This window comes from Bos indicus, chromosome 3, assembly GCF_029378745.1.
Source record: "Bos indicus isolate NIAB-ARS_2022 breed Sahiwal x Tharparkar chromosome 3, NIAB-ARS_B.indTharparkar_mat_pri_1.0, whole genome shotgun sequence".
Taxonomy (NCBI): Eukaryota; Metazoa; Chordata; class Mammalia; order Artiodactyla; family Bovidae; genus Bos; species Bos indicus.
This window is the reverse complement of record NC_091762.1, coordinates 50449060-50459647: the sequence shown is the minus strand read 5'-3', so window position 1 is coordinate 50459647 and position 10588 is coordinate 50449060. Positions and strand designations below refer to the sequence as shown.

At 42.2% G+C, this 10588-nt stretch overlaps 1 protein-coding gene across 3 annotated transcripts in view; it reads left to right on the top strand.

The window, feature by feature from the left end:
- The first annotated feature begins 251 nt into the window (after positions 1-251).
- Positions 252-10588, top strand: part of FNBP1L (formin binding protein 1 like) — a 119461-nt gene continuing 109124 nt past the window's right edge. For all 3 annotated transcript variants that reach the window (XM_070786080.1, XM_070786079.1, XM_070786082.1), the window contains exon 1: positions 252-527. In XM_070786080.1, coding sequence (XP_070642181.1) covers positions 504-527 — 24 coding nt within the window. In that variant the 5' untranslated portion in view covers positions 252-503. The remainder of the gene's footprint in view (positions 528-10588) is intronic.

The following is a 10588-nucleotide window of genomic DNA, read 5'->3' as shown; positions in this document are numbered from 1 at the left end:
AAGGGGACACGGCAGAGAAGGGCGGTGGGCGACTTTTCCTTCTCTCCCTTTCCTTTTTGGAGACAGATATTCGAGTGGCTCTGGCGGCGGTGGGACAGTCCGAGCCCGGAGGTAGGGGAAAACAGAGATTGGGCGGGAAGGAAGAGTTGTGCGAACCGTAGACCCTCCAGTCAGAGCGGACCCTGCCCTCCTTGGCGGGCAAGCACCGGTCCGCCCAGATCCCAGGGTGCATCGCGCCCCGCCCCCTCCCCTCTCCGCGTCCCGCCTCCCCTCGGCCCTGGCCCCCTCCCAGCCGGCTCCGGGAGGCGGGGACGCGGCGTCGGCGACGGCTCCTCCAGTCGCGTCTTTCTCACTCACTGGGGAACCCGGCGGTGGCGGCACCTTTGGAGGCTGAGCAGCCGAGCCGCGAGCCCGCCAGTGGGAGGTCGGGCAGACTGACGGCAGAGCCGACGGACGGACGGACAGCGGGCAGCCAGGCGGCTCGAGTCGCCTCAGGATCCACCATGAGCTGGGGCACGGAGCTGTGGGTGAGTCGGGGAGAGGGGCGGCCCGCGCGGACCCTGGCCCCGGAGGGACTCGGGCTGAGCAGGCGTCGGCGACCGGAGCGCGTCGGGCGGTCCCCGGCGCTGGCAGAGGGTGGGGGTACTGCTGTTCTTTGTGTGCGAACCCCTCTTCCCTCAAGGCAGGGCTTGAGAGGCTGCTGGTCCGCGCTCCCGCCCCTGCCGCGGCGGTGGGGCTGAGGGCAGCGAATTGGACGGCCAGGGGAGCTACCCGCCGGTTGCCGCGTCCGCCGCCATCCTTTGGGTTTCTCTCTCTTCTCCTTCGCCTTCACTTTCCGGACGCCTGGCTCCGTGCCGGGCCGCGCTTCTCTGCCTTTGTACCTCCCCTCCCAGAGGCGGGGGAGGGGGCCCATTGTCCCAAAGGGGCGCTGTTCGCGGGCGGGGAGGGGGCTCGCCGCGGCCCAGAGCCCGGGCGAGGGTCCCTGGGGCGAGGGCGTCTCCGGACCGGGGCGACGCAGGGAGCCGCGAGGCACCGCCCGCCGCCGTAGCCCCAGGTAGGGGGAGCCGGGCGGCTTTGTTCGGAGTCCGGCCTCTGGCCAGCCAGGCCCAGCCCACACGCCCATTTCCCTCTCCGTGTCTCGTTGCTCTGACCGGAGTGGCTTCGGGGACTCTAGCTGGGCCACGTCTGGCTGCTATCTTGAGCTAGGGGGGGTGGCTTTTGTGATCTGAATTAAATTGAGTGATCGACGGGGAAGCCAGTTTTCCCCAGATCGTGCGGTTTCCCGATTGCTTTACTTCCCTTCCGTTGTTCTTTATTCTCACTCCTCCTCTCGCTTTTCTTTCTTTTTCCTACTTGCCTTTCTTGGGCGCTGAAGATTCTAGACAATGCCCAGTGTCAGGCCAGGTGAGGGTGGACTGTAATAGGTTAGAGAATTGGCTCGTGACGCCTCCACGGGAAGGGTGGAGGTGTGGCGGGCAGTGATTTCTCAGGTGCCGCGGAGGGACGAACGTGGGGGCGCTGTCCCGAGATCCTCCTGATTTCAGCCATTCCGCCTTTTTATCCCACCTGTGCATGTTTTCCTTGCCTTTTGTTAACCAGTATCTCCTGCAAGAGAAAGAAGTTTTTTGTCTCCATGCATCCAGTTAGGGTGGCAGTGAAGGCAGATCGGTTAATTGAAGGGCACAATGTTTATTATGTTTCGCGTTTTACTCACAGTTGGGAATCTTAGAATTGAACTTTAGAGTTCATCTAGTTGATGAACTTAAGCCAGCCCAGAAATCTGCAACATTCTAAGCAAGTGTTTGCCCATTCTGTAAACACACCGCCCAAGAGAAAATACCCCAGGGGCCCCTCCATTTACGTTCTTAGATAGAATTAATTATACCTGTTTTGGGGAGGATTGTGTAGTAAATTATGTGAGCTTTAATTTTTTACTTGGTTAGAGTCTCAGGCATTATTGATCTCTTCCATTGACATAGGACATTCTATAATTGATTATAGTTTGTCCTAATTAAAGGAGATGAACATGTTTTATTTTCCAATTTTATAATTAGAAAATATTTTTATTTTTACATGCTTATATGATCCACGTTTCAGAGGAAGGAAGAATGTAAGCAGAATACTTTAAAAAGTATATAACTAATAAAATAGTGGAGGAATATTATTTAGATTTAATTTAGACTGGAAAAAATTGCTTTGTATAACACTGTTGAAAAGCAATTAAAAAAAAAACAATTTTAAGGAGAAGCAAAATGTTTTAGTGAAGACTAAAATGTGATCTTTAAAAATATTTTAATTTAAAAATATAATACAATCAGAAGCAGTTACCTGTCTCCTAATTCAGTGATTTACGTTCAGCGTTTGAGTAGTTTTTCAGCAATTTAAAAAGGTAAATCATAGAGGAGGTGGGAATTTCTGTTATACCTAAAAATTATTTTGTATCCTTTTGAAATAAAAAAATTTAATTTTTCTCTTAAAATTTCATATATCCAGGTTTTTTAACTTGTTTTTTTTAGTGGTTTGAGGGAAATATTAGGAATTAAATAACATGGAATCAACTAATATCAACTGGATGCTTACACCTTAAGTAAGTAGAAATTGGTATAGAGAACTGTTTGCACCAGAAGAGGCCTTAGAAAAACTTGAGTAGATTTCCTGGGTTTTTACAGTTATTTATTTATTTAAGTTTGGCTGTGCTGGGTCTTTGTTGCTGTCTCTAGTTGCAGAGAGCAGGGGCTTCTCTTTGCAGTGGCTTCACTTGTGGAGCTCTGGTTCTAGGGCATGTGGGCTTCAATAGTTGTGGCGTGCGTGTTCAAGTCGTAGCCGACTCTTTTCAACCCTATGGACTGTAGCCTGCCAGGCTCCTCTGTCCATAGAATTTCCCAGCAAGAATACTGGAGTGGGTTGCCATTTCCTTTTCCAGGGCTGCTTCTGACTCAGGGATGGAACCTGTTTCTTTACCAGGGACTCACCTGGGAAGCCCCAGGTTCAAGCAAAATTAATGTCAGGGAAACATTAATAAAAGAATGTAATTCCATGGTTGACCCATATTCACAATGATTTAATGATAAAGAAGCTATTTGAAGCATTCATACTTGAATTCCTGGTCTGGTAAAGAAATTTGGATTCCTTCTGTCACCGCACCCGTATCCCCACTCTGCCAATCCTGTGTGCTTGGCAAAGCATGCACTAGATTGACTCAGACTCTGGTACCTCAAAATTAGGCACAAACGGTTTTAGTTGTGGCAGGTGGGCTCAGTATTGCTGTTCTCCGGCTATTGTGGAGCATGGGCTTAGTTGCTCTGCTGCATGTGGGATTTTGGCGAATCGGGGATTGAACCTGTGTCTTGCATTGGCAAGGCGTAGATTTCCTGTTGTTGTTTTTATTTATTTATTTTTACAAATCGCAGTTTTGAATAAGGATATTGTGGTTTGATATGATTGTAACAAACACCTGCTCTTGCCATTGAGGAATTTGAGGCTGGGAAAATTCTATTGAAAATTTGAATTGAGAAATCAGTTCTTAATATTATTTTCATCTGTAGGATCACATTATTGTCCCAAAGTTAAACCTCACTGAGAACATACTGTTAACAAAAGAAAATATGATAAAGCAGTTATGCACTCAAACTTGTTTATTTCTTATAATATTCATTGGAGTTTATTGCTATCTTAAGTCTTACGTTAAACTTGAGAATAAAGTTATAAAATTAAACCATTCTAATACTGACTCTGGGGTACAGAACTAATAGTAATAGGTTAAATTGGTTGTGTCAGATATTTGTTTGGGGATATAAGTTAACTGGTAATAAATTGTGCTTTAAGAGATTTCCTGTGTTCCAAATGGGCGTTTAAGTAAGGTAGTGAATATATGCTAGGGACTCAGTTCTGGGTTCTGTGTTCTGGGTGGTATCACTCAAAGAGGTGACATTCATTTCTTCAGAATGCATTGTTTATTATGTTGATTTCTTTATTGCCATAGGAAGAATGGTAGATAGAGAAGTCTAAATATGAATTAATAATTTTGCAAAGCATAGATTTTGTAATGATTAGCCCTTTTTACAAATAAGGAAATTAGAAATTGGAGAAGTCCTATCTTTTATTTATTAGGCGATAGCTTTTTAGTCTTTTGAGGAGCAAGTTAAAGGTCAATGAGAAAAAAAATCAGTTTATGTATGGATTGTGAGTGTATATATAGATAGAAAAAAATGTTTGCATAGGTCACATTCATATCCTGATTTATTAAAAAATTTGCTCTCTCCTCATTAGGGAAATGAGGGAACTAGTTTGGAAATTAGGAAGTAGGTTCAAATGTCTGACTTAATTTATAGGGATACATAAACCTTTTTTGTGCCTTAGTTTCCTGGTCTATGATTTTTGGCCCTTAGTTTTCAGAGTGTATAATTTGAAAGCCATCATTATGTTCATCATATTTCTAGCTAGGTGCGTATGACAAAGCTCTTGATACCTTTTTGGAAGAAATTAAAAAATGTGCATTGGTTGATAGATTCAGTGAATTCTTTATTTTACACTTCTAGTCTTTACCCTTTAATACTTCCTATCTTTGGTAGCAGTTCTGTATTAACACTTACATTGTAAACGTGTAAAACTAAGCTTTTGAGTCCTTGAGTGTAGGGCCTGGGTTAATCTTTTTGTTTTCACTAATACATTGACTGTTCGTGATCATACATGTTTGCCCACTTGAATTAATAGTTCATTGCATTACCCAGAGTACTGATTACTGGTGCTGCTAAGTCACTTCAGTCGTGTCCGACTCTGTGTGACCCCATAGACGGCAGCCCACCAGGCTCCCCCGTCCCTGGGATTCTCCAGGCAGGAACACTGGAGTGGGTTGCCATTTCCTTCTCCAATGCATAAAAGTGAAAGTGAAGTCACTCAGTCGTATCCGACTCTTAGCTACCCCATGGACTGCAGCCTACCAGGCTCTTCCGTCCATGGGATTTTCCAGGCAGGAGTACTGGAGTGGGGTGCCATTGCTTTCTCCGAGAGTATTGATTACTGATTAATAATTGGATCCTTGAGGAAGCTTTTATGGTTCCGAAAGCCTTAGTAGGTGATGATAAATTTAGGTGGTCTAGTTATTAACAATTGAAGGTCTAAATGATCTGAAGCCAAAATGATGAACTCAAGTTGTAGTATTTGGGTTAATAGTTTTTACAGATTGGGAAAAAACTGACCTCTAAAGGTAGTTCTTGTAAATTCACCTGATGATGTGACTGCCAAAATAGCCAATGAAATGGTAACTCGACTTGCTGTGGTGATCATTTAGAAATGTTTAGAAATACTGAATTACTATGTTATATAATGAACTAACATAGTGTTGTAGATAAGTTACACTTAGAAAACAAACTCACAGAGAGATTCGTGGTGAAGGTAGGGGAGGAGAGGAAGGAAATTGGATGAAGACAGTCCAAAGGTATAAACTTCTAGTTTTAAGTACCAGGGATGTAATGTACAATGTGGTAAATATAATTAACAGTATTGTATATTCTATATGAAGGTATCTCTAGTGGCTCAGTGGTAAAGAATCTGCCTGCCAATGCAGGAAACGTGGGTTCAGTCCCTAGGTTGGGAAGATCCCCCAGAGAAGGAAATGGCAACCTACTCCAGTATTCTTTTTTTTTTTTTTTTAATTAATTTTATTTTATTTTTAAACCTTACATAATTGTATTAGTTTTGCCAAATATCAAAATGAATCCACCACAGGTATACATGTGTTCCCCATCCTGAACCCTCCTCCCTCCTCCCTCCCCATACCATCCCTCTGGGTCGTCCCAGTGCACTAGCCCCAAGCATCCAGCATCGTGCATTGAACCTGGACTGGCATCTCGTTTCATACATGACATTTCACATGTTTCAATGCCATTCTCCCAAATCTTCCCACCCTCTCCCTCTCCCACAGAGTCCATAAAACTGTTCTATACATCAGTGTCTCTTTTGCTGTCTCGTATACAGGGTTATCGTTACCATCTTTCTAAATTCCATATATATGCGTTAGTATACTGTATTGGTGTTTTTCCTTCTGGCTTACTTCACTCTGTATAATAGGCTCCAGTTTCATCCACCTCATTAGAACTGATTCAAATGTATTCTTTTTAATGGCTGAGTAATACTCCATTGTGTATATGTACCACAGCTTTCTTATCCATTCATCTGCTGATGGACATCTAGGTTGCTTCCATGTCCTGGCTATTATAAACCTGGGAAATCCCATGTACAGAAATGCCTGGAGAGCTACAGTCATTGGGGTTGCAAAAGAGTCGGACACGACTTAACAGCTAAACAACGTTATATAGGAAGGTTGTCGAGAGAGTAAATCCTAAGGGTTAAATTTTTTTTAGTTCTTTAATTTTGTATCTGTATGGGATGATGTTCATTGAACTTACTGTGGTAATCATTTTGTGATCTATGTAAGTCAAATCATTATGCTGTACCTTAAACTTATATAGTGATGCATGTCAGTTATATCACAGAAAAACTGAAAGAGGGAGAGAAAAACCCAAATAGCTGATGAAATCATAGACCACATGTAGATTTTTATAGCTCGAAGGAGTTTGGTCCCATTGTAGTCTCTAGTGTTTAGACCAAATCTTGGTTTTACTTAAGATTTTTTTAGAGTATACTTATTTAGAAACGGCTGACAAAGAAAAGTCCTAATCTTGTGAGCTGCATTGTTTTTTCAAAGGCCGTGAAAGTACTGTAGAAATTTGGTTTAAAAAATGAAGTAATGATTGAGTGTCTATTATGGGGAAACACTATGTGATGTGTGTGCTTAGTCGCTCAGTTGTGTCCGACTCTTTGCGACCCCATGGACTGTAGCCCGCCAGGCTCCTCTGTCCATAGGGATTCTCCAGGCAAGAATATTGGAGTGGGTTACCGTGCCCTCCTCCAGGGGATCTTCCCAACCCAGGGATTGAACCCAGGTCTCCAGCATTGCAGGCGGATTTTTACCATCTGAGCCACCAGGGAAATGCGATGTATGGTAAGATTTATTAAGGCTTATAATGTCAGACTTATGAATTAGAGTCATTTTGAGGTGATACTACTTTCCTAACTCTAGAATATTCCTGTATATTGATATCACTGTTCAGAATAGCCTCTGTTGACCAGTTCCTCCTAACCCCCTCCCTCTAGAGTATACATTCTGGATATTACCTTTCTTATGGGACTACCCCCTTATATTTATTTCTTGCATATTCAAGTCTTTGGAAAATAGTAATGGTATAAATATGTCTTACATTACCTTTTTTTGAGTAGAAATTGTTGTGTTCAACATTGTATTACTGTTGTTACTAGTTAAGGAGGGCGACAGTCAATGGAGACACTTACTTATGCTGCTATTCTCTCCTAACAATAATAAGGTGGAGGCTGGAGAGTAAGCCAGTCTCCTCTTCATTGCTACTTCCTTAAACCACTCATTTCCACTCCCCTCCCTTTTATCTTAAAAAAAAGAAAAGCACTCTCTTCTTCCCCCAATCTATAAAGTATAGGTTTGGCTGGAAACTTTAAAAGCCTGTTCTGCTTATTTTTTCTTATCAGCCCCTGTGTGAAGGCAGAAAATAGGACAAGAGAACAATAATGGTTTGTAATAATGGAGCATCTTCTGTGTGTACTTACAAATAGTATCTTATTTCATAACCTTCAACTTTAAACATTTGCATCTGACTAGCAAAAAACAAAAAAATCCTCTTTTTGAGGAACATAGTCATATTTGCTGTATATTAAAAACTAGTAGGAAAATATTATATAAAATGTTTTTGTTTTATAGGAAACAAACTTGTTCCATATATTAGCAATGTTCATATAAGTTCTTGATAGAGAACTAGTCACACTTTAAACAGTACCTTGTGAAATATGTGCAATATTTGTATATATTTGTTGCATGTTGAACAATAAAAATGTATAGAATCAGATTTTCCTATTTTTGGCACACCATTATTTTGTTGTTTCTGGACCATGAAAGTCATCTGTTTTGTTCCTTTTGTGTTCTTGCTGTATTCTGAATTTGTAGAAAAGGAATAGGTATGTAATAAGCACTGAAAGATTTGTTGAATGAGGGAATTAGTGAATTGCTAAGAACTCTATCATCAAATCATGTCAAAATGAAGGTTATTTTAGTGCTTTTCCCCCCCGACATGTATATTTCTCTTATTTTTGTTTAATACTAGGGGCCCTTTTTATAATTTGAAATTTAATTCTGTTTTTTCACATGAAGTTTCTCAGTTAAGTTAGGTGTTGAATTCTCATTTCCTTGATTATTTGAGTGCAAATGATTATCTTATATATAGCCTATTTGACGGCCCTTTGGATTCTAAAAATGAGAACAATGTCTGTTACATGCTTTGATTATTAATGGGTCATTATGTATGAATAATGTGAATGTAAGTGGTCTGAGAGTTAAATGAATTAGGAAAACATAAAAGATTGATTTTCAGAGTAGAGAAATTATAAGGTGATTCTGATAGATTTTAAAAAAATGTTAATGGTGGCTAGTTGAGATTTTTTTCCATTATAAATAATAAAAATAAAAATCATTGAAACTGCTATGGTAAGTAGCTTTTAAATAAACAAAGAAACCATTGCTTTTGAATAATTTTCTGGACTTAGACCATCTAAGATGTTAGATGTTGACTTAGACCAACATTCTTTACTATTAACATTTACTAGTAACAATGGCACCCCACTCCAGTACTCTTGCCTGGAAAATCCCATGGACGGAGGAGCCTGGTAGGCTGCAGTCCATGGAGTCACCAAGAGTCAGACACGACTGAGCGACTTCACTTTGACTTTTCACTTCCATGCATTGGAGAAGGAAATGGCAACCCACTCCAGTGTTCTTGCCTGGAGAATCCCAGGGACGGGGGAGCCTGGTGGGCTGCTGTCTATGGGTCACACAGAGTCGGACACGACTGAAGCGACTTAGCAGGAGCAGCAGCAAATAGTAAAGAATGTTGCATACTCCCATTGTATGTATAAGCTTTGTATTTTCTTCTGCCATGTGCCTGGGGTCACTCCTAGTCTGTTGTTCAGTTGCTCGGTCACATCCAACTGTTTGCGACCCCATGGACTGCAGCACGCCAGGCTTCCCTGTCCTTCACCATCTCCTATAGCTTGCTCAGACTCATGTCCATTGAATCAGAGATGCCATCCAACCATCTGGTCCTCTGTCATCCCCTTCTCTTGCCTTCAATCTTTCCCAGCATCAGGATCTTTTCTGATGAGTCGGCTCTTCTCATCAGGTGGCCAAAGTATTGGAGCTTCAGTTTCAGCCATCAGTCCTTTCAGTGAATATTAAGAGTTGGTTTCCTTTAGGATTAACTGGTTTGATATTGCAGTTCAAGGGACTTTCAAGAGTCTTCTCCAACAAGGGACTTTCAAGAGTCTTCTCCAACATCACAGTTCAAAAGCATCAATAAATTCTTCAGCACTCAGCCTTCTTTATAGTCCACCTCTCACATCCATACATGACTACTGGAAAAACCATAGCTTTGACTACAGGGACCTTTGTTGAAAAGTAATGTCTCTGCTTTTTAATACTCTGGGACCACCTTAAACCAAGTTCAGGGCTTGAAATTCCTTTGTGTTGCTGTCGGATTTTGATTTTTGTCTCCATATCTCTCGTAAGGTTCAGTTCAGTTTAGTCACTCAGTCGTGTCCCACTCTTTGCGACCCCATGAATCACAGCACGCCAGGCCTCCCTGTCCATCACCAATTCCCCGAATTTACCCAAACTCATGTCCATCGAGTCGGTGATGCCATCCAGCCATCTCATCCTCTGTCGTCCCCTTCTCCTCCTGCCCCCAATCCCTCTCAGCATCAGAGTCTTTTTCAATGAGTCAACTCTTCACATGAGGTGGCCAAAGTATTGGAGTTTCAGCTTTAGCATCATTCCTTCTAAAGAACACCCAGGACTGATCTCCTTTAGAATGGACTGGTTGGATCTCCTTGCAGTCCAAGGGACTCCCAACAGTCTTCTCCAACACCACAGTTCAAAAGCATCAATTCTTTGGCGCTCAGCTTTCTTCACAGTCCAACTCTCACATCCATACATGACCCCTGGAAAAACCATAGCCTTGACTAGACGGACCTTTGTTGGCAAAGTAATGTCTCTGCTTTTGAATATGCTATCTAGGTTGGTCATAACTTTCCTTCCAAGGAGTAAGCGTCTTTTAATTTCATGGCTGCAGTCTCCATCTGCAGTGATTTTGGAGCCCCCCAAAATAAAGTCTGACACTGTTTCCACTGTTTCCCCATCTATTTGCCATGAAGTGATGGGACCGGATGCCATGATCTTCGTTTTCTGAATGTTGAGCTTTAAGCCAACTTTTTCACTCTTCTCTTTCACTTTCATCAAGAGGCTTTTGAGTTCCTTTTCACTTTCTGCCATAAGGGTGGTGTCATCTGCATATCTGAGGTTATTGATATTTCTCCCAACATTTCTTGTATTGTTACTAAAACAAAAATCCTGATTTTCAGGATTGGCAAATATCCTTAAGGCAAAATAGGTGGTATGTGCCTTTTTCCCTTTCTGGATTCTAATTTTACTTCACTTGTGACTTTGTAATTC